This window comes from Podarcis erhardii (genome assembly GCF_964252035.2).
Source record: "Podarcis erhardii genome assembly, chromosome: 5".
NCBI classification, from domain to species: domain Eukaryota; kingdom Metazoa; phylum Chordata; class Lepidosauria; order Squamata; family Lacertidae; genus Podarcis; species Podarcis erhardii.
In genome coordinates, this window is record NC_138509.1 from 96,132,625 (window position 1) to 96,156,442 (window position 23,818).

At 45.6% G+C, this 23,818-nt stretch overlaps 1 protein-coding gene across 2 annotated transcripts in view; it reads left to right on the plus strand.

Moving 5' to 3' along the window:
- The window catches only part of RNPEPL1 (arginyl aminopeptidase like 1), a 29,703-nt gene that overhangs the window by 2,423 nt on the left and 3,462 nt on the right, over nucleotides 1-23,818 (plus strand). Inside the window, exons 2-10 of one of the 2 annotated variants that reach the window (XM_081862309.1) lie at nucleotides 5,332-5,472; nucleotides 7,175-7,326; nucleotides 8,252-8,368; nucleotides 9,822-10,057; nucleotides 12,162-12,275; nucleotides 14,811-14,923; nucleotides 16,689-16,797; nucleotides 20,969-21,196; nucleotides 23,040-23,182. In XM_081862309.1, coding sequence (XP_081718435.1) covers nucleotides 5,332-5,472; nucleotides 7,175-7,326; nucleotides 8,252-8,368; nucleotides 9,822-10,057; nucleotides 12,162-12,275; nucleotides 14,811-14,923; nucleotides 16,689-16,797; nucleotides 20,969-21,196; nucleotides 23,040-23,182 — 1,353 coding nt within the window. Of the gene's footprint in view, nucleotides 1-5,331; nucleotides 5,473-7,174; nucleotides 7,327-8,251; nucleotides 8,369-9,821; nucleotides 10,070-12,161; nucleotides 12,276-14,810; nucleotides 14,924-16,688; nucleotides 16,798-20,968; nucleotides 21,197-23,039; nucleotides 23,183-23,818 lie in introns of both variants that reach the window. The other variant, XM_081862308.1, reaches the window with a different exon arrangement.

Genomic DNA, 23,818 nt, shown 5'->3' on the forward strand with positions numbered 1-23,818 from the left:
AAGACTTAACAGGTGTCTGATAATAACTTGCATGCATAACAAAACATTTTCATGGAAGAACATTTCTAAAAGATGTTGCCTCCGCTCCCTATTTCTCTATCCTCTCTATTATATAGGATATTATATCACTTCCAGAAGATGTTCAGAGTTTGATTCTTGCCACAGTCTTTCTAGAAGGTAGGGTCAGAATTGGGGAACAGCTGTCAAGGACACTCTCGGATGGTACCATCACAAGGCTTCTGTCAAGAAAACAGCTATGTGTCAGTGAAGTCAAGGAGACTGAGATTTGGAATAAGAGCCATTCCCTCTCCCCAGAGAATCCTGGATATGCTGTGAGGAGGGTTTAGAGATCTCCCTGCACAGAATTTTCAGCACACTCATGAAACCAGAATTTAAAGGATTCTTTAAAGAAGCTGGACTGCAAACAGGACTGGTGTTGGTAACTAGTTGCCAGTTCCCCAAGACAATTTGCAACGATGCGACATGAGCAGTTTCAGTAAGCAATTGGCTTACGTTCCACTGCACCCCAAAATAAGTTTTGGGGTATGCTGTATATCTCTGTGACTTTCCCCTTTTAGATCCTCAAGACCCTCAATAATTCTTCTCTATCAAGCCATTGATTTTGTGCAGTGCTTTTTAACACATGGTAATCCTACTTGCAAATAAGGTGTTGGAGCTGTGCACTCCATACAAAGCTTTGGGCTACCATAATAAGTCTTATACCTGCAGCTCCAGGGGAGTATCTTCTGTGAGACACTCCTAGCACTGCAGCCACCCAGTGCTTTGATTTGGCTCAGGATGTTGAGAAGTGTATTTCCTCCATTCCATTTATTATCAGTATATAAGGGGAAATGGATAAAGAACTGGGGGCGTGGACCCAACAGATGTGGGGTCACACACTGGTACAACCAGGAGACTGATGCTTTTGAATTGCCACAGCAATGCTTCATTTTGGTGCAAGACACCGTCACACATGCTGGGCTGTGCCCACACCAATAATGGCCAACGTATATGAAAATAGGGAGCTAGGGTTATGCACTTCTGCAAGCAAGAGACTATTGCCTTTGAGTCACCCTAACATCGTATCTGCTACAAGAGACGATCAGGCAGGCAGCTCCTATGTAAATAATAGCCAATAAAAAAGAAGAAGAAGAAACTAAGAGAAGCACACTTGGTAGTCCCTTCCACCAAAATGAAATGGTCTTCTTGATATCATAGAATTATAGAGTTGGAAGGGTCCTCTAATTCAACCCCCAAAGCTTAGTGCCAGATGTACAACCCCAGTTCCTGGATCATTTCTGCATGCATTGGCAATTATTAGTGTGGACCCAATGCTCTTGACTGCTGGGCTGGGTGCAGTGCTAGGGCAACCTGAAGGTGACAGCCTTCTGGTTGGGTAAGTATGATTTGGGGTGGCCCCAAGCCTATTGTGGGCTGTGCAGCTCCAGTTCCTTATATTTATTTGCAAAGATTTGCATGGGGCACCATGGCCAGCAGTGTCTTTTGCAAAAAGAAAGAGTTGAGTTGGAAATAAGGCTAGGGCAGTCCGAAAGCGATAGTCTCTTGGTTTCGTGGTGTGCACAATCCCAGTTTCTTACTCATTTCCACATATATCGGGAAGTTCTCGATGTAGATCTAGTATACTTTTTGGTGAATTGCTCAGAAATTACACCAAGTGGACACAGTGTTCTGGTGTTTCATAGATACCACTCTTCTGGAGGTGGGTGGGTGGTATATGATGCCCCAAAGCTTAATTTGGGGTGTGCACTCCCTGTTCCTTATTAATTTCTGCATATACTGCCATGAGAGCAATGTGGCAAACAAAACATGGGGCTGGACACAATTCTAGAGTGTCTCAAAGGGAACAGTCTCCTGATCATGTGGATGTAGGGTGGCCTAAGGCTCTTTGAGGGTTGCAGAGCTACCGTATAATTCCCTTTTTTATTTTTACATACTTTGGTGATTAGTTGCACAGGGCCAGCACTCTCCATAGCATCGTGCACCACAACAAAGCACTGGGTCTTATACAATGCTGAGGCTAACTCTTGAGGCAGTTCCCTCCCCTCCCTGGGATGACAAAGTCTGTTGCCTTTGGCCATCATCCTTTTCTGTGCTGGAATTTATTTGCTCCTTCCCATCTGTTTGAAATCAACTGCTGGACAATATAGTATTTACTTAGATTTCCCCATCCTTATTTCAAATCCTCAGGGCCTTTCCATTCCCTCTTCACCCTGTTTGATAGGTGAGGTCGAGAAAATAGGGCTTTAACCCACTTAGGAGCAGCTATCCATAAATGGTTGGTATTTTTCTCGTAAATCTTTTCTCTCTCTTTGTGATAATCAGACAATTGAACTTATCTTTACTGTTGTGTGCTTTTCATGACAATGGAACAAGCCATGCTTGTCCACCAGGTTCTAAAAAGAGGGCACTGGAAAGGCCTTTTCTCTGTGCTGCCTCTTGGAAGGCTGCCCGTGGTCAAGACAGCTGGAGACCTCTGTGCCATTTCGTTCGAAATGTTGACACAGCTCTGGATTAATTTCCTTCTGTTTCTCTGCACTCCTCCCTTGCTGTTCTTTCCAAGTGAACAAGGCACACATTTTATGAGCATTTCATTTCTCCTTGTGCTGTTTGGCGTAAAGCGCAGATTGGTAGGAAGGCTTGAACTGTCTTTACTGTAAAAGTCCAAATATATATAAAAAATAGGCTTGTAGCCTTGAGATCGGAATGTTTTGGAACTAGCTAGATGCCCACTAAATGAATGGCACGCTTGAATCTCTCCGTCCTGTTTAGAGCTTGAAATTTTAAAAAATAGGGAGAGGACGAAGAGAGGGGATTGGTCAGCTGGCTGCCGATGTCACAGCTGGCCCAACATACAGTGGTGCCCCGCAAGACGAATGCCTCGCAAGACGAAAAACTCGCTAGACGAAAGGGTTTTCCGTTTTTCGAGGTGCTTCGCAAGATGAATTTCCCTATGGGCTTGCTTCGCAAGACGAAAACGTCTTGCGAGTTTGCTTCCTTTTTCGTAAAACTGTTAATACCCGGGGAATCCGTGCTCCGCAAGACGAAAAAATCGCAAGACGAAGCGACTCGTGGAACGAATTATTTTCGTTTTGCGAGGCACCACTGTACCACAATGATTGAGGGCCGAGAAAGAGAGAGGGTTGGTCTAGTATGGGTATGTCTGTATCTGGAGCATGGGCAACCTAGTTTGGGACGACTCCTGGATTTTTTCTTCCAACGGAAAGATTAATCATTGAATCAGTAAAAGAATGTAAACTGTAGTGTGTTTTTGACCATCCATAATACCTTTGATGCCAAGTCCATGATGTGGCTGCCAACAGGCTTGGTGCTGGAAGCCGAGGGGTAGCAGCAGCCTTTTCAGTACTTACCCTCTGCTGATCTGTAGTGTGCGGATAAGTGAGGAAACTCTTACTGTTCCTCTGGGTTTCTGATTAAGGGCAGGAGTATAGTAATGGCAGGGTGGGACTGATGACCAGGCTGCCAGCTGACTGCATGCACACTATGGAAAGTTACCAACCTGGTCCTCTCCAGATGTTTGGAACTACAATTCTCAGCACCTCCAGCCAGCCTAGCTATCTGCTTTGCATCCTGAAGGTCTCAGGTTCAGTCGCTGGCATCTCCAGGTATGGCCTGGAACATCCCCTGCTTGAAACCCTTTATAGCTGCTGCCGGTCAGTGTGGGCAGTACTGAGCATGTTGGACCAGTGGCTTGGTTCAGTATGAGGTAGCTTCCTTTGTAATAATTTTTGTTGAATTTTCAAAAGTTGGACATATATACTTCAATACATAATAATTTTAACTTTTCTCAACTTCCCACCCCATTTTCTATTGTGTTTCAGTCCCCCGCTTGCTGCACAATGCCTTCTTATACCAATACATCAATACTATATTCTCTAATTCCTTCTGTTGCTCACATTTCAGATCCTGCTTGCAAGTTCATCAAACTATAATATTTCCTGAGATAGTCCAAAAAGGGCTTCCATTCTTAGTATGAGAGAGCTTTTCCTATGTTCTTGTGCTGGTGGGAGTTATAGTTGAACCACTCTGAGATCTATGGGTGTGGGGCAGTATACAAATTTAATAAATAAAAATAATAAATAATAGTCCAAACATCTGGACGGCAGAAGCAAAGGTTAAGTTACCACGTGGCTAAGGGCCATCTGGATTCACTGTGAGCAAGGCTTGCTGTGTATGTAGAAATTAGGCATATATGTAAGTCCTGCTGCTGTTTTTGGCATTGCATTTTAATTCTGTTTCTAATGGCACTTGTACACATTGTGATGCCGCCAGTGCAGGTTAGTCCAGTGCGGTGGATTCCAGTTATGGTAAGGTCAGGTGAGCCAGGGTTGCTGAGAAGAACAATCACATGGGGGGGGGGAACTTGCCTGCAATTACACAGAGAAGTTATTAAGTTATTTCTTTGCTATAAATCAAGCATAGAGAGACATGCTATTATTCTGGTTTGTGAAATCTGAGCAGATGCATGGCACCAGGGAGAAGATAAAATGGAAAACCTTCAAGCACGCATGATGGGAAAGTGTGGGACAAAGAAGCCTGTTCGGAATAAACCAGCCAGCCTTTGACTTGTTGATGCCCTCTGAATATACATTTTTATTTATAAAGCTTACTGTCACTTTTTGATAGAATGCCTGAAGTCATGAATCAAACAAGTAAAACAAAATACCTGTTACAAACAGAACAATACTTCAAAACTAGCAGCAGCAATGTGGAAATGACACCAGCTTGGGCATCTGTCAGTGTTATTTTAAACACCTTTCTTGAACAAAAATTGATGCTTGAGTTTGCTGGCAAAAAGCATGCAGAGATGGCATTTGGTATGTTTCCTCAAGGCAGTTGAGTTTGGTAGAGCAAAGAATTGGTGACCTGAAGTGGTGGTGAGGTATGTCTGGGAGGAGCCATTCCTTCTGGTATGTTAAGTAGTAGTGGTACGGACTGGCTAAGTAATTAACTATTAACAATTAGACAGCTTTCAACATGGATAAACTGTGATGGTTTCTTTGCCTGCCTCTCCTGGTTCACTTTCATACAGGGCATTTGGTTGGTCCTCCACTAACTACGGTTGTGCCAATGTTGGTGGAAAAGGACGCAGTCTGGCTTACTCATGGACAGACACAGGGTGGGGTATTTGCCAGCTTGTCTGCCTCCCTCTCCTCTTCCCTCATGAGTGATGTGTGCAGTTTAATAAAATGAAACTCGTCTCACTCTTTTAAAAAATGCTCTCTGCTCCCTTAGGGCCGTTGCTTTTATTACTGTCATTTCTCACACATTCCTTCTTGCTGCTTCCATTAGATCTGGTGGCTGGATCCTGACCTGACCTACGGCAACACCAAGCCATTTGTCTTCACGCAAGGCCATTCCGTGTGCAATCGCTCCTTCTTCCCCTGTTTTGACACGCCAGCTGTGAAATGTACTTACTCCGCCATCGTCAAGGTAGGAGGAAGCCTGTAACAAACCACCATTTCCTTAGGGAGGAGAAACAGTCGTTCAGGTTGCTGTGCTCTGTGAAATGTTGGGATCTGTCTGAACAGACCTGTTTGGGGAAAAAGTTTGGTGCTTTCCCTTATACCATATTAATACTTTTGGGATGGGTGTTTGGCTAACAACTTTTTCTTTATCTGCTGGGTCTATTGCCAGAAGGCCATGTGCAGGTAGGCAGTCAGGTTTTAAGCATCCCCCCCCTTCCCAAAGAACTCTGGTTCTTTTTGTTCAGGAGTTGGACTCTGAAATAAACATCACTTTGGGCATCCATGAGCCACTGTCTTTTATACCTCTTGATCCATTTCGATCAGCACAAGAGACTTTGATCTGTGTCTCCCTGTTCACTCAAGTGGTTGGAGGATTAGGCTGAGCTGACTTCAGACTTGTGCGGGATTGCTTTTTTGTTTTGTTTATTACTAGATCCCCTGCGTTCCATGGGTGTGCTTTAAATTTTAAAAAGCAAGAGTACACACTGATGTTCTCTTAAGGCATAACTAATTTGCGTTAAATGCTTTTGAGTATTAACGCTGGCTCACAAATGTAGCTGCCTGACATTCAAATTGAAGTCTGATTCAGCATCCTTTTTGAAAGGCTGACAATACTGGTCCATGAGAAACTGGCTAGTTGGTATATTAGTGGATCACAATCTCCCCTTCTTCTCACCCCAGGCTAGGGCAGAGACATCTTGCTTCAACTGATACTGCTCACACCTCTTGAATATCCTTCCTAGAAAAAGCTGTCCGGCTGTCTAATCTCTTGTTGTTGTTATCTCAGATGCCAGAGGGTTGGCAGGAAGGATTTCCCAAGGGTAGGAGCTGGGGCTTTAGTGCCCTTTACTGCTCTTTTGACCTACCAGTGACTAGCAGAGCAACAAAAAGTTACGCAGACTTGGATAAATTATGGAAATCTTCTCATTTTTCACAGTTTATATAGAGTTCCTTTTATCTTAGGAATTTGGATTGCATGGGCAGTTTCTGTTTTTTTTTAGTGCACATTTGCCTGGTTTGCATGTCACCAAACAGCGGTGAAGATATGAGTTCCCAGAGAAGAACTCACAGCTGCTCTCCACTCTTTTTTGGGGGTTTGCTTCTGCACTGGGCTGAACTAAGCCCAGGTTTGGCTTAGCCTGTTGTCCAAACCCAGACTTGTAGCTAAACTCTCTCCTTACCAACTGCAAGCACTAGTCAAGAAAAAAACCTTTGCTACAGTTTGTGATTAGAGAGGAGCGAGCCTCACCCCATAGGAACAAGGGAAGCTGCCTTGTTTATCTAGCTCAGTATTGTTAACACAGGCTAGCAGCTACTCTCCAGGATTTAAACCCTTCCCCAGCCTTACCTGGAGCCGCCAAGGATTGAACCTGGGATCTTGTGCAGGCAAAACAGATGTTCTGCCCCTGAGTTACAGCCCTTCTTGTGCTTGGATGTCGTGCCAAGTCAAACCTTGGCTTAGCTCAGCGCAGCACAAGAAAAACAAAAAGGACCAGGGAAGAGCAAAGTGGCTACTTGCTCCTCTCCAGGACTCTGCATGTTTGCACACAGTGAGCCACAGCTTAGCTTGCTGGGATGTGCAGACCAGGCGACTGAGTGTTGTGCAAACCAGCTCTTAGTCTCCTTGGCCCGTAGAGCATCCTGACAGCCCGTTGCTTGTTTCCCAGGCTCCTGCAGGTATGCAAGTGTTGATGAGTGCTACCCAAAGCACCTATGAGGAAGAAGAGGGCACCTATCAGTTCTACATGGAATACCCAATTCCTGCTTACCTTGTGGCACTGGTGGCAGGGGACCTTGTACCTGCAGACATTGGTCCTAGGTAAGCTACTTTTGTCTGCCTGAGCTGTGCTCGTTGTGAGGAGCTGCTTTAGCAGCCTTTCAAATGTGCCCACAAAGTTCATTAGCCTGTATGTTTTCATTGTTCGTCTACTAGCCTGCATTTTTGTGCTGGTGGTGGAAGAGTAGAAAACTGCTTCCCACTAAGCAGAGTGGTGGAGAAGGGATAGAGTGATCCAGGTGCCTTCCTCTGGCCTGTTGCATTTCCATGCTGGTGGTGGAGGAATAGACTTTCCATGTTGCATTTCCATGCTGGTGGTGGAGGAAGTGGACTGATCGAGGAAGGATGGAGCAATCTATGCCTCCTCCACCAGCCCGCTTGCTCGCCTGCACAGAATCCTTGCTCACCTGCGGCAACCAGGCTAATGCGTAAATGCAAGGCTTGTGCTTGGAAGTCATCGTGCCAGATGGATCAGGAAAAGCTGCTCCTGGTGATATGGGACACTGCACACTTGTAGATCAGACCTGTGCAGCTTGAACACTGCTGACTGGTTGTGCCGCAAGACACCTGCCACACAGTGTGGCATCTCCATATCCAGGAAAATATTTGTAGCTTTTGCCTAATCATCAATCAGGAACTTTACTTAGACCAGGGGTAGTCAACCTTTTTATACCTACCTCCCACTAATGCATCTTTCTTGGTGGTAAAATTTCCTTTCCGCCCACCAGTGCTCGATGGAAAGAGGATTCAGCTTGTGCTGTAGAACCCCCTACTGCCCACCTAGAATCCTGAAATGCTCACTACTGGGCGGTAGGGACCAGGTTGACAACTCCTGACTTAGACCTTGATATTGTCTGCAAATGTGTATTTTAGGTTTCGTAACAGGGATCCAAAATCAGTAGTGAATGATATGAATGGCGGAACCAGCATGAAGTCAGTGAGTTGACTGTTGCTGTCTTTGTAACAGGAGCAAAGTGTGGGCGGAACCATGCCTGTTGTCAACAGCTATCAGCAAACTCTCGGGTCGGGTTGAGCGCTGGCTCAGTGCTGCAGAGAGCCTCTATGGGCCCTATATATGGGGAAGGTAGGTTTGGTGCATTCACGCTTTTGGAATAATATTGAAGGTATCTGTAGAAGCAGTGATTCAGTAGTTTCAAGGGCCTCTTTTCTAGCCTGCCACCCGCACCTCTTGGGTACCAAGAATGGTATCAGGCATCCAATGGGTGCCTCATCCGGAAGGGTTTTATTCTGAAGTTAAGGGTGCTTTGGCAAATTGTGAGCACGCTGTTTCCTTGCACAGAAAACTTGGAATAATATAAAGTCTGGCTCATTCTGACACAGAGTGCAAAAGGATCAGAATCCAGAGCTAATGGGTGAAATGTTAGACTTTTAAATGGTGGTTTTTCAAATCAAGAATACAATCAACAATTGTTCAAGGCGCTTCATGGAGTCATAGAATCATAGAATAGAATTATAGAGGTGGAAGGGACCCTGAGGGTTATCTAGTCCAACCCCCTGCAATGCAGGAATCTCAATGAAAGCAGCCATGACAGACGGCCATCCAATCTCTGCTTTAAAATCTCCAAAGCAGGAGAGCTCACCACTTTCTGAAGGAGTCCATTCCACTGTTGAAAAGCTCTTACTGCCAGAAATTTCTTCCTGATGTTTAGTCGGAATCTCCTTACTTGTAACTTGAATCCATTGGTTCAGGTGCTACCATCCATAGCAGCAGAAAACAAGTTTTCTCCATCTTCCATGTGACAGCCCTTCAGATATTTGAAGATGGCTATCCTATCTCCTCCCAGTCTCCCCTTTACCAGGCTAAACATACCCAATTCCCTCAACTGTTGCTCATCAGGCTTGGTTTCCAGACCCTTGATCATCTGGGTTGCCCTCCTTTGCACACGTTCCAGCATGTCAACATCCTTCTTAAATTGTGGCAGGTGAATGTGGGAGGGAAGGCATTGCCGTAGCTGTGGAGGGCTGCATTATTCTTTCATTTTCCTACTGCAAGTAGAAAGACTGTGATAAATAAGGGGCTAGTCCATTGGACTGTGTGAAAGGAACTCCAGAACTGATTTTGTGCAGTGTGTTACAGGGCTTGAGTCCTTGCACAAAGCCAGTCCCTGTCTTAATCTACCCCCATAACATGGGAAATTTTCAGGTTTGCCGCTCTCAGCTCCTTTGAGAAGTGGTGGATGCGTAACATACAGCCAAACCAACCGCTTAATTGGATCCGCCCCCCGCCCCCAGAGTGCACAGATGGGCTGGGAGAGACTGGGAACAGGCAGTTTTAGGGTGGAGTGACTATTGGGGTCACACTGGGGTGCCAAAACAATGCTTTAGAACAGAGCTCAAGAGTTGAAGGGTGCCAAATTTTAGCATCTCACAGGGCGCGGCTGAAATTTGAGAGCCCAAAGTCTTCCACTGCTGGGAAGGGGGACTCCTCTATGCATTTCCACACACTTGTGAGAATTATGGCTCCAAGGTCCTGAGAGTGACCTGCGTCCTCCCCACCCCCTCCTTGTCCCTTCCAGGTACGACATCGTTTTCCTTCCTCCCTCTTTCCCCATTGTCGCCATGGAGAACCCCTGCCTCACCTTCATAATCTCTTCCATCCTGGAGAGCGACGAATTCCTCATCATCGATGTCATCCACGAAGTGGCCCACAGCTGGTTTGGCAACGCCGTCACCAATGCCACGTGGGAAGAGATGTGGCTGAGCGAGGGGCTGGCCACTTACGCTCAGCGCCGGATCACCACTGAGACCTATGGTAAGCGGCAGGGTAGGTGGCGCTTCCGTGACCTTGTTTACATCGTTTGAAAAGAAGAGCTTGTTTCAGCAACTTGGGTGCCGTTAGCAGGGGTCCTCAAGAGCTGCCATTCTTATAGCATCTACAGTTCCTAACCAAGCACCAGGGAGCTGCAATCCTGACACTCTAGATCTCTTGGAGCTCTTGATACTTCCCAAATAACTGTTCTCAACAAATTGGAAGCCAGGCTCAAGATACCTCCCCATGGCTCCTCCCCTCCCGGGAGCAAATTTCCCCTTCGTCTCCTGACGTCCGTAAAGCACTTTGTCCGTCCTTTGGCGAAAGCCATCATTATTTAATCAAGATCTGAAACTATTATTTGAAATGGGTTTTAGATCCTGCCTCAAGAGTAGCCCTAATTCCCTTCTACTTGAAGACTTACACAAACTCGCAATGTATGAACAACTTGCAGATAAACACAGACTTGTCATGGACAAATTCAGTGACATTTGGAATCCATTCTTAAAAATGCTATAATAGGTTAAGATCTGGCAAAGTGCAATAACAACCTTACAGTTAACGTGAGGGCTGTTTAAGCAGTATCCCAAGGGCAAGAAGAGAGAAGCTTAACTAGTCCGGAAGTAGCTTTAAAAAAAGTTGCTTCAGTATTTTGTCTCGGTACGTGAATTCTAGAAGGGTAGTCAGGTTGCAGAGTCTTGCAATCCTGTATCATCTCACAATTGCTGTTAACCTTTTTTCTTTCTGTTTAATCAAATGGTACATTAGCACACATGTAACAGTAGCATCAAGCAAAATCCCATCTCCATCTATTTATATGTACCGAACCAAGAATCCTGCTCTCACAGTCTTTTAATCATACCCAACCTTGACCTCTGAAGACAAATAAGATAGGAAATCAGAGGAGAGATTGGACCACTGAAACGGAAACAACTGAATTTTAATGAGACTGCTCTGGAGTCGATGAATTGTGGGTTGCAGCTTGATTCTTGGTTAACTGATACACAAAAGGGTTTCCAGTTCCATGCAGAAAATGTCCCAGTTTATGTGATTCACTTTAACAGCTCAACATGTGGTAGCAGCTGTCACATAACTTGATTTAAAATTGCCTTCAGGGTGACACCCCTAAAGTTTACACCATTCCATCACCTGTTTCCTTGAGATCCTGTGCCATCTCCTCTGCTGAACACTGGGCGTTTCTTGGGAAGCCCAGGATTTCAACCTGGTCATTTATCTCAGATTAGCTGCTTGCTCTTGGCCTTCATTTCACCAGTTCCTGAAGCAGTGACCTACTTCACAGCAGTTGTGGGCAGAAGATTGATTGCAATCAACTGGTCTGGACAATCTTCAGTAGATCAGAATTCTCTAAATTAAGCTGCTGAACTAAAGAAAGCTTTGGGGGGAAACCAGGAGCGGATTTTTGTGTGGAAGGACTATGAGCTCAGTTGAGGTTCTGGATATAAATTCCTGGGCTATGCGTGTGCTCAGAGGCACCTTGCACCGATTCCAAGTCTATATCCAACCTACTATTTTGCAGTTGGCTCCAGTTGGGTTCCCTTGAGGTTTTAGTGAAAAACAGAGGAAGCAGATGCCACAAACCTGAAGTGTGCCCACCCCTTCTCTGTAAAATTGTTGTAACGCTGAATGAACTAATTACTTTCCCTGAATCTTAATTATAATGCCAAGATTGAGGGGTTTTGCAATTTGGCAATGTAGCTTCTTGTTGTGTTTGGGTGGCCTTCCATGATGTCACAGACAGGTGGGGACAGTCTGCCAGTAGGTGAGTTGTTCAGATGGTAGCAAGGACTGGGTCAGAATGGTGAGGTCCTGTGAAGAGAGCAGGCCTAATAGGGAGGGTCACGGGGAGGTTAAGAAATGGGGTTTGGAACTGGGAGCGGTCCAGAGGAGGGAAGGCAAAAGCAGAAGGCCACGAGAGGAGTGTGAGACGGCCGGAGGGACTGGGAGAGAGAATGATCAGAGAAAAGAGGTGGCTAGGAGCTGCAATGGGAAGGGAAGCTGAAGTCCACATGTACGGTATATTTGAAATGCACAGCCAGATTTTTGGCTGCAGGCTTCAGGCACCAATACATTTTGTTTTCGTGTGCAGGTGCTGCCTTTACGTGCCTGGAGACTGCCTTCCGCCTTGATGCCCTCCACAGGCAGATGAAGCTCCTTGGGGAGGACAACCCTGTTAGCAAGCTTCAGGTCAAGCTGGAGCCAGGTATGTCCTGTGTTGAGATTAGCCGGCTGGGTCTCGGCTTTTATAAAACAGGCCGGCTCACCCTGACCATCTCTGGCTTCCTGCTATGCATGAGCTTCTGCTATCATGGCTGTAATCTCATCCCACCCCTTGAAGCCTGAAATAGGTGGCTGCATCTTGGGTCAGTTCCACAAAGCAAATTCAGTGTCGCAGAGAGAGGCCAAGCATGAAATAGCACAGTGGAACTTTGTTACCAAAATGCTGCTCTAAATTAGGGGGCAGGCAACGAGCTTTCGCGATAAAGTATGGAGATGGTTATTTTGGATTTCAGTCCCACAAAACGCCCCTGCATTGTTGGGTTCCCTTCTTTCTCTCATCTCCCTGCTTCTTTACATTCTTTGACTACAGAAGGGTCTCTAAGGCTGCAATCCTTGCTAATAATAATAATAATTTATTATTTGTACCCCGCCCATCTGTCTGAGTTTCCCCAGCCACTCTGGGCGGCTTCCAACAAGGATTAAAAATACATCAAAATGTCACACATTAAAAACTTCCCTGAACAGGGCTGCCTTCAGATGTCTTCTAAATGTCAGGTACCATATTTTTCGCTCCATAAAACACACCAGACCATAAGATAAGACGCACCTAGTTTTTGAAGGAGGAAAACAAGAAAAAAAATATTCTGAATCCCAGGAGCCAGAACTGTTCTGGCTCCTGGGTAGCTGCGCAGCCTGCATTCGCTCCATAAGACGCACACACATTTCCTCTTTTTAGGAGGAAAAAAGTGTGTCTTATAGAGCGAAAAATACAGTAGTTGTTTATCTCTTTGACATCTGATGGGAGGGCGTTCCACAGGGTAGGTGCCACTACCGAGAAGGCCCTCTGCCTGGTTCCCTGTAGCTTTGCTTCTCGCAGTGAGGGAACCGCCAGAAGGCCCTCGGCACTGGACCTCAGCATCCAGGCAGACCGATGGGGGTGGAGACGCTCCTTCAGGTATGCTGGGTCGAGGCAGTTTAGGGTCTTAAAGGTCAACACCAACACTTTGAATTGTGCTTACTGCCTGACAGTAAGCCTATGCCCCACTGAACTCTGTAGGATTGTACTGTAAGAACCCCAGGAGATTACATAAGGCCTAACGGCTAGATTACTTGATGGTAATACCTCAAGGACTGCCTCTCCCCATATGAACCAACCCAAACCCTGTGGTCACCATTTGAGGCCCTTCTTCATGTGCTTCCTCCAGGAAGCACTCTTACGCCACTTTCACAGCTGTGGCTTCTCCCAAGTGACCCTGGAAACTGTAGTTTGTAAAGAGTGCTGAGAATTCTTAGGAGAATCTTAACAAACTGCAGTACCCAAGATCCTTTAGAGGAAACTATGAAAGTAGTACAAGGGTGCTATTTTATTTTTATTTTCCTTCCCTTTCCTTTTTATAAATTTATATATTTGTGGGGGGTTTTCAGATTAAAATTTTACAGTCACATATACAACATAGAAACAAGATTCCAAAGAATCTCCTGGATTTCCCTCCTCCCCTTTGTGGGTCCTATTGGTGTTTTGTGGGTCCTATTGTTGATTTCCTCCTGCATCTTTTAGAATAATCCAAAACTTTTACCTCTCCAGTGAGGTAAAAAACTTTTACCTCTCCAGTGAGGTACCTCTCTAGAGAGCTAGTGTGGTGTAGTGGTTAAGAGCGGTGGACTCATAATCTGGTGAACCGGGTTTGCTTCCCCACTCCTCCACATGCAGCTGCTGGGTGACCTTGGGCCAGTCACACTTCTCCGAAGTCTCTCAGCCCCACTCACCCCACAGAGTGTTGGTTGTGGGGGAGGAAGGGAAAGGAGAATGTTAGCCGCTTTGAGACTCCGGAAGGGGAGTGAAAGGCGGGATATCAAATCCAAACTCTTCTTCCTCTTCTTCTCTCCATTGTGTCCAAAATTCACCATTAAACTACAAGTGTTATTCCAATCCTACTAACAATTTTAACTATTTACAATGGTTTTTAAGATAAATTATAAATTTTCCCCATTCCTTATTAAAATGTTGGTCTTCCTGATTTCCTTTCCTTTCCAAGATCCCAGGGTGGTTCATAGCAGAAAAACAGAAAATGAGAATATAAAATACATAATAAAACAAAGAAGCCAATACCCCCCCCAAACAGATTTTAATAGCCATAGAACCTTAATCAACCAATGCCTGGTTGAAGGAGTGTGGCTGTGACCACAGATTCATCCCTCTCGCTCTCTTGCCTTCTTCATTTTCTGCTCTAGATTGCACACTCTTGGCATGTGGGGTTACAGGGGCCTGTTTCATTTTTTGCTTCTGAAACTTTGTGGAGCACCATCGACACTGATGAAGCTGTATAAATAAGTCATTAAAAACTGTAATTTGAGGAGGAGGGAAAAAAGCTGTGGACCAAGGAAGCTTCTGATGGCATTTTTGCTTGCAGTTTTACCAAGATACTACTGTGTTCTCTCTCTCTCTCTCTCTCTCTCTCTCTCTCTCTCTCTCTCTCCTCCCCTCCCTTTGCCTATCCCCCATCCCTCGGTCTTACAGGTGTGAATCCTAGCAATCTGATGAACCTCTTCACGTACGAGAAAGGTTACTGCTTTGTTTACTACCTGTCTCAGCTCTGTGGAGACCCAGCACGCTTTGATGCCTTCCTTCGAGTTAGTAACTTGGGTTTCAGAGGCGGGGTGTGTCCGTGTGCATGTATGTGAGACTCTTGCCTGTATGCAACATCCATGAGAAAGAGAGGGATGTCAAATTTAGAAAAGGAGGAGGAGAGGCAGTATGGCATGCTATAAGCAAGGGCTTGAAAATAGCTGTTTGTTAGATGAGGATACCTCTGCAGGAGTCCGCTCAGTGAAATAGATCAGCAAAGGGTCCCAGTTAAAACAACTCAGTCAATAATAAATTATTATTATTATTATTATTATTATTATTATTATTATTATTATTTATACCCTGCCCATTTGGCTGGGTTTCCCCAGCCACTCTGGGCTGCTTCCAACAAAATATTAAAATACAATAGTCTATTAAACATTAAAGGCTTCCCTAAACAGGGCTGCCTTCAGATGTCTTCTAAAAGTCTGGTAGTTGTTTTTCTCTTTGACATCTGGTGGGAGGGCATTCCACAGGGTGGGTGCCACTACTGAGAAGGCCCTCTGCTTGGTTCCCTGTAACTTGGCTTCTCGCAGCGAGGGAACCGCCAGAAGGCCCTCGGTGCTGGACCTCAGTGTCCGGGCAGAATGAAGGGGGTGGAGACGCTCCTTCAGGTATACTGGACTGAGGGGCATTTAGGGCTTTAAAGGTCAGCACCAACACTTTGAATTGTGCCCGGAAACGTGCTGGGAGCCAATGTACTGGTAGGTCTTTCAAGACCGGTCAAAGCAATGAGTTGGGAGGTAGTGGAGAAGGAAGACATGATAGAAGGGGTTTCATGGCAAACACCCATCTTGAGAATGTGGCCTACATGTTGCCAGAGACCTCGCTTTCACTGCTTGTCCCCCCATCCCCACAAGTGTTAAGGAAGAGATCAAGTAAGCAGCAGTTAGAACATAGAGGCTGGTGCTGGTGGAAAGTGAGGCAATACTTAAGGGGTCCTGAGTCAGAGCTCCAGAAACTGCTGGGCTGGATGCAGCAAGAGGAGCAGGAACGTGGATATATATTACTGTTGTTCTTAATATTAATAGATTGATTGTTTCATTTTAGTATCCTTATATTGCATTTTTGTTTTTCACTGCAAGCTGCTCTGAGTGATATTTTAATAGAAAAGCGGGGCATACTGTTCTAATCTAAGCAGCTGACATGGCAGTGTATGCTAGATAAATCTCCACTGGTTTTCTCAGGCGTGGCTTCTGGCTCGTTCTGCAGTTAGCCTGAGTCTTGTGTTCATGTACGCCAAGAGATGCTGCCTGTCGTGCAGGCCAGTTGCATCCCTGCTCTCCAATTACCAACAACTTTCTGGAGCATTATATATTTAATTCTGCATTCAGCCTGGCCTTCCTAAAGGACTAAAGTGCCAAATAATTTAAAGGAAGTTCTTGTGACAGATGAATGTCCTTTAGTGAATCTTTAGGAGGAAGGAGTTTCATGATTTGGGGTGTTAGTGGTAATGTGGGTCAACAATGTTGGTTTACATAAGTTCTTTCTTTCTTTCTTTCTTTCTTTCTTTCTTTCTTTCTTTCTTTCTTTCTTTCTTTCTCTCTCTCTCTCTCTCTCTCTCTCTCTCTCTCTCTCTCCTATGCAGTCTCCTGTGGGAAACAGACTTTCCTTACCTGTTTCATTTCACTTTTTCCTCTGCATGCTTGTTCCATCCCCCTTTGCCTTCTCCCTTATTGCCCTTCCTTCCCTGATCTTGCTACTTAACTGTCTTTCTCTTTCCCCTGAAACTTGCCAACTCCTTGACCCATTCTCCCGGCTCTCTTCCAGGCCTACATTGAGAAGTACAAGTTCACTAGTGTGGTGGCCCAAGATCTCTTGGATTCCTTCCTGGCTTTCTTTCCAGAACTGAAAGAACAATGCATTGAGAGCAGAACAGGTAGAGAAGAACACATTGGCTGATTTTGCTTTCATTAAAGCACGGTGAGAATAAATGACCCTGGGAGCTTCTGCACTAGCATCGCCTTCATTCCGTGGGTGTGCAGTGCAGCAGCTGTTGTGCCATTCAGACAGGGACAGAGAGAGGGGAGGGCTCCACAGTCGTGGTGCTTTGTGTGGGCCTCTTTGGCAGTCAGGTGGTAAAGAGGGTGGAATGGGATGGGAGAAACCAAGGGTCTGGAAACCAAGCCCGATGAAGAACGGTTGAAGGAGCTGGGGATGTTGAGCCTGGAAAAGAGGAGACTGAGAGGAGATATGAGAGCCATCTTCAAAGATCTGAAGGGCTGCCATATGGAAGATGCAGCAAGCTTGCTTAATGTTGTTCCAGAGGGTAGGACTTGAACCAGTGGCTTCAAGTTACAAGAACATCAGGAAGAATTTGTCTGTTGTTGTTGTTGTTGTTGTTATTATTATTATTATTATTATTATTATTATTATTATTTATATCCCGCCCTCCCCAGCTGAAGCCGGGCTCAGAGTGGCTAACAACAACACAGCATTTTAAAATCAATTCATTTTAAAATCAATTCAAAATCAAATTAATGGCAACCATTGGTCTAGAGTTCTGTGAGGATTACCGAAGGAGGGGGTCAGACTGTGCCTTGGCCAAAGGCCTGGTGGAACAGCTCTGTCTTGCAGGCCCTGTGGAAAGATGTCAAGTCCCGCACGGCCCTAGTCTCTTGTGACAGAGCGTTCCACCAGAATGGAGCCGCAGACGAGAAAGCCCTGGCTCTGGTTGAGGCCAGCCTAACCTCTCTGTGGCCCAGGACCTCTAAGATGTTTTTGTTTGAAGACCATAAGGTCCTCCGTGGGACATACCAGGAAAGGCGGTCCCGTAGGTACAAGGGTCCCGTAGGTAAGAGCTGTTCAGCAGTGGAGCAGACTTCCTTGGAAGGTGGCGGACTCTCCTTCATTGGAAACTTGGCTAGCCACCTGTCCTGCGTGCTTTAGTTTGCGATTCCTGCATTGCAGGGGGTTGATGGAAGGTCTCTTCCAATTATATGATTCTATGAGAAGCAGCAAAGAGCTGTCTCCTCTGGCCTGCCAATGATTCAACTGTTTCTTGCACTCTTGCAGCTTAAGCTAAATCTGTAGGTTGCAATTCATAGCAAAGGAGGAGAAGGCAGGGGCTGGGTTCAAGGAAGTCACAACTGTGAATTGCTTTCGATGGCTGACTCATCACTGATACTGGAATCTGAATATAATTCATGCTGTTGCTGTTCTAAGTTCACACCACTTAGAGCTGGGAGGAGAAAAGGGAAGTATTTAACAGGGTGTGGCCTGCAGCAAAGACATGTGAAGAGCTGGGTGGCTTGTATTTGTATTTAATTTAATTGCTGCTTGGTTTTAAGCTATATATTTTCCATGGGCTCCCATCTGCAGTTTCAAGAGTTTGCCCCTGTCCTCCTTCCCCTCTCTGACTGGTTAGTGTTGTGCCTGCCAGCAGAAAGAAATCTCCATCATAATATCATCTCTCAAAGGTGCTGAGGAGAAGAAAGAAAGAAAACCAGGCTCGACAGAATTATGTCGCTTGTTTATTTAATTCCATTTATGAATTGCTTCCTATGAAACACCTAGAAGCGATTTAACAGTGAAAGCATCAGCGATGAAGACATGCATAAGACAGTTTCATGTGTAAAAACAGTTCAGATCCAATACAGATACAGATTAGGATAATAACAACAACAACAACAACAACAACAATAACAACAACAACAACAACTCCACTTAAAAGGCTTGTTGAATGGTGAAGGTCTTCAGTAGAGACGGCACCTGTCTTAACATTTTGTGGATTTTATGTGGTGGATTTCTAGCCTGTTTTCTAGGGTATGTACTCTTCCTAAGGTGGAGGTGATCCCAGAAGCAAGCGAGGGTGCACTTGGCTCCTCCATCTGAGCAGGCATGTTAAACTGCTGCAAAATTCCTTGAAGGCCCTCCTGAGCCTGTGGAACTGCCTGCCACTCCCTGCTCAACAGCCTTTGACACCCTGCTACTTGTTAGGGTTGTGTTTTAAACAACCCACAGATTTGTGCAAAGCCGTGGGGTCGTGTCTCAGAGAAATAGAAACTGCTCAGAGCAACAATATGAACCCCACATGCAGATTGCGTGGAAAATCAGGCTTATCTGGTGTGCATCTACTTTTCCCGTCAAAGCACATGTGGTTAACTGGAATGCCAGCCTCCACTGTTAGCTTGTTTTGGCAAGGATGCCTGCAATTCTTCAAAGTGGTCCAGCATAAGACCATGCAAGTCCAATCCTTTTCATGTGCATCTCCCCAGATATTCCCTGTAGATCACCTGCTCATTGAATCATCATAGCCCTGGGTCATATTTAAAAACCTTCTATATCCAGCCCAAGCCTTACCAGATATATTCCATCTACCATTCTGATCCATTGCTAAAATCTATATTAAAAGGAGTTGTATCCAATGTCAGCCCTATTCCGAATAAACCCATTGAAAATAATGGATGTGACTGACTGAGGTTCATTAATTTCACTGGACCTTCTTTGTTGGATACAGCCAAACATGTCACAAACTGAGCATTGTACAAACAGAAAATTAAAAAGTTAAGAGTCAGAGTCCAGGGAAGCTTGGGTAAACACAAGAGTTTTCAAGCAGCATTTAAAGTTCATTGCAGTCTCCACCTCACCGGTTACTCAAGGAAGGGGATATCACAGAGTGTTGCTCTCATCAAGAAGATCCACTTCTGCATTGCCATGTGGTGACAAACCATTTTCTGTAGTGGCTGCCCGTTTGTGGAATGCTTTCCCCAGGGAGCCTTACCTGGTGCCTTCGTTATACACCTTTAAGCACTAGGCAAAAACATTCCTCTTAAACCAGGCCTTGGGCTGATTAACATATGATACCCTTTTAAATGTTTTTGTGGGAAGGGAAGTAGGTTATTGGTCTGTTCTTGTTTTTATTATATATTTTCTGTATTTTTTTATCTTGCATTTCATGTTGTGAACTGTCCTGAAACCTACAGATGGAAGGGTGGTATAGAAATGTTAATAATAATAATAATGGTCATGAACTGACCTGCAGGGTCTCCTTGGAAGATCTTGAAAGCTTGGCATGATCTGTACTGGGGCAGATGATCTGCTAGGATTCCTGACCCCAAGCTGTGTCATATCCAAGGACTGCAGTGTAAACAATAATAGTGTTATTTCATGGTATTATCTGAGTAGGGCTTGGAGTGGGGAGAAGGGAGAGGTATGATTGTTTTGTGATATTGGAGATTAAGATTGCCTTGGCACATGGTCTGTAGACTTGGGACCCATGCTTTGCTTTACTTTGTTGTCTTGCCTTCTGAAGGTCCCAGTTTCATAGAATCACAGAATCGTAGAGTGAAGTGAAGGCATGAGGTGGGAGTTGGTATTGCAGGTGAGCTGTGCAGAAGCACTCTGGCAAGCATGCTCCAAGACAAGCTTCTGGCTAGCTCTGTGGAGGCTCCTTTTATTAGCACAATATGCAAAACCAGTCAGATACATTTTGGACTGTGACCTTTACACATCTTACGGTCCTGAGATCGTTGGGTGGTACAAAGTTATTTTGGCACCTGTTTCCACCGCATCATTTCCCCCTTGGACAGCGTATGACAAAGGAGACAAAGGTCACAGACAGGGCACGGCAGACCACTAAGAGATCAAAGGTTAGATAGAGGACATGATGTTCAGACAGCTGTGGCTTTGTCTGCGGGTGGAAGTGTACTCCACGTCTGGCAATCATTCTTTCAGTAGAGTTGGAAGGTACCCCAAGGAACATCTAGTCCAACCCCCTGCGATGCAAGAATCTCAACTAAGGGGTCCAAGACAGATGGCCATCCAACCTTGGCTTAAAAACCTCCAATGAAGGAGAGTCCATAGCTTTTCTAGTGAGTACCATCCACTGCTGAATGGTACACTGGTATCACGAGCGAAAAACATCCCCAGGGACAGGACCGAAGAAATATTTGTGCCTGAGATGCTGAAGGACTACTGCCAACCAGTTCAGATAGTGTTCTGCCACCAGCCTGATCCAGTATAACATAGCTGCAAGTGCTCACAGAAACCTGACAGAAAAGAAGTGCAGGCCGCTCCCTGTTTGATTCTGGTTTGTGTGTCTGTTGCAGGACTAGAGTTTGAACGCTGGCTCAATGCGACGGGTCCTCCTTTAATTGAGCCAGACTTATCTCAGGGATCCAGTCTGACCTGCCCCGTGGAGACGCTCTTCAGCCTCTGGACTACAGAGCCTCTGGATGCTGTGGCTGCTGCCGGCAGCGTTGATATCGCAGAATGGCGGACGTTCCAGACCGTGCTCTTCCTTGACAGGCTGCTGGACGGGTCTCCACTGCCTGAAGGTGAGTTTCGTTGAGCTGGCAGGTGAGCATCTGAGTCCCTACGTAGCTCAGCCAGAAAAATTTGAAGGTCGCAAGTAAAAGGTTTGTATGGGAGACAGCCCTAAGTGTAAAATGGGAGCATGAGTGACCAGCCAGTAGTATGGAGCTGGAGGAGGAGAGGACAGGATCCCCTGGGAAACTTGACAAAACTGCTGTACTTGAAACTGGGTGTGGTGAGTACAGCTGAATGGGACACAGCTGTGGGCAGCCTGAGGACGTATCACATGCCTTGTGCCTTCTGATAAAGAATGGGAGACTAGGGTGATGTCTGTTGTTTCCAGGAACTCTTCTTGTTGTGAGACTTTTGTGGGCTTGCTGAGTGTTTGTCTGGGCCCTGGGTGAGAACCCGGAGGCTGAGGAGGTGGGTGTATCAGAAGGAAAATGAATTGATCATCACACACACACACACACACCATATTTTTTGCTCTATAAGACGCACTCCCCCCCTTCTAAAAAGTAAGGGGAAATGTGTGTGCGTCTTATGGAGCGAATGCAGGCGGGAGGCTCTGCTCAACACTCCCTTTAAAGAGCGTGTGTTCAGCTCTTGGGGGCTTTTTAAAGGGAGCGCGGCTCTTGGGGGAGCCTTCCTCCTGCTGCCTGGAAGAGGCTTCGCACAGCTATTCCATAAGCCAGGCGATCCCGTTTGCTGTCCTGGCTTCTGCCTTAGCGCAGCCTCTTCCAGGCAGGGGGAGCCTTCATCCCGCTTCCCGGGAGAGGCTGCACGCAGCTATCCCATAAGCCAGGACAGCAAGAGGCTATCCCAGAAGCCAGATCCCTCTTGCTGTTCTGGCTTCTGGGATTCAGAATATTTTTTAATTTGTTTTCCTCCTCCAAAAACTAAGTGCGTCTTATGGTCTGGTGTGTCTTATAGAGCAAAGAATGCAGTATGCGCGCGCGCGCACACACACACACACACACAGACTTTGTATTAATGTAACATTCTAATATGTAACTGTGTATTTGTGTAATATTTAAGTCGTCTGTTGTTGTTTAAGCTCTTCGTACACCGCTTAGAGATACTTTTAATATATTAAGCGGTATAGAAATTCAATAACCAGATAATAAATATTCAGGTCTTCCAGAGTTATCCGTAATAGGCTCTGACATCCAGGTGGCTTATTAGCCAGTAAGGAAACACTGCAAACTCCTAAGCAAAAGAGATGGTCGCAAGACGCTGCATCTCGCCACATCCATTTGGAGAAACAAATTGGCCAGTGTTTCACAGCTGTGGATTCTCTAGAGACAGCAAAAGCATGTCTTTTTATAAATTACAAAGATCCGGTCTAACTGTTACTCTCACCCCGGGGATCAGCATGCCTGTAGCCAGTTTGGGGGTAGGATTGCAATTTGGAAGGGTAGCCCATGTTTTGCATGCAAAAAAATTCCAGGTCTGGTTTTGGCATCTCCAGGTAGAGCTGAGAAAGGTTTCTGTGTGAAACCCTGGAGAACCACTGCCAGCCAGTGCAGACAGTATTGAGTTAGATGGAGTAGTGGACCTGCACGATCAACCACAGCTTCCTATGTCCCTATGAGTTTCATTTCCTCCTTAGTATTGTTCAGAGCATCTCACCATATGAGCAGAAGCGACCATGCTATGAATGGCAGTGAATGTTAGCTGCCTTCGCTCATACAAACTTCAGAGCAAGCCAGAGGCAGACCAAAATCTAGGGGCATTTTTCGAATTAAGGTGTGGTTGGGTTAGATTTGCAAATTCAGTCTTCTCAAGGATCTGAAGCCCTTCTGGGTTGGAGAATTGCCAGGCCTCCTTGTTCCATTTCTGAACGTTTCCGTATGTGCTCTTCAGAGGTGATATCGAAGCTGTCTGAATGCTACTCGGCTCAGTTGGACGGCATGAACGCAGAGATTCGCATCCGCTGGCTGCAGATCATTGTCCGCAACGACTACCATCCTGATCTTCACAAAGTCCGGCGCTTCTTGGAAAACCAGGTACTAACTTCCAGATTAGAAACGCCCTGCGTCTCTCGGGGGCATGAGATTTGGGCATGAAACAACCCTGGAACTCCTGCTGATGGACTGAGTGTGTGGATCAGGTGTGTGGTGCAGTTTGTCGGCATGTGGAAACTGGTGGCTGAACTCATTGGTGGGCTGGATGATGTTAGGCAGGTCAGTATTATGTTTCCTGTAGCGCAGACAGAGGACTGATGCTGAGAGAGGGTGGCTCGCCAAAGGCCGCCTGCCGAGTTTAAGGTTGAGAGCCAAACCAAGACTTCCTGATCTGGAGGAGGTGCTTTACACGGAGGAGGGAATCAAGAGGTGGAGGAAAAGTTTGGATGTGGGTGGGAAACATGCGAAGAAGCATCGCCCAGGAGGAGAGAGGAGGGATAAGAGATGAGAAGAGATGATGTTGTAACAAGAAGGAGGACACAATGAAATTAATGGACATCGCTAACTTAGATTGATTATCTTAAACATTTCAAAAGAAAACTGAAGTCAAATATAAAAGGCACATTTGAAACAGCATAACTAGCAAAATAATAAAATAGTCTCATTTGCATAGAACATATCTGCTGCTGTGCTCTCTAGTACTTTTCCTTTTACTAGGGTACAAGAATAATGTGTTTG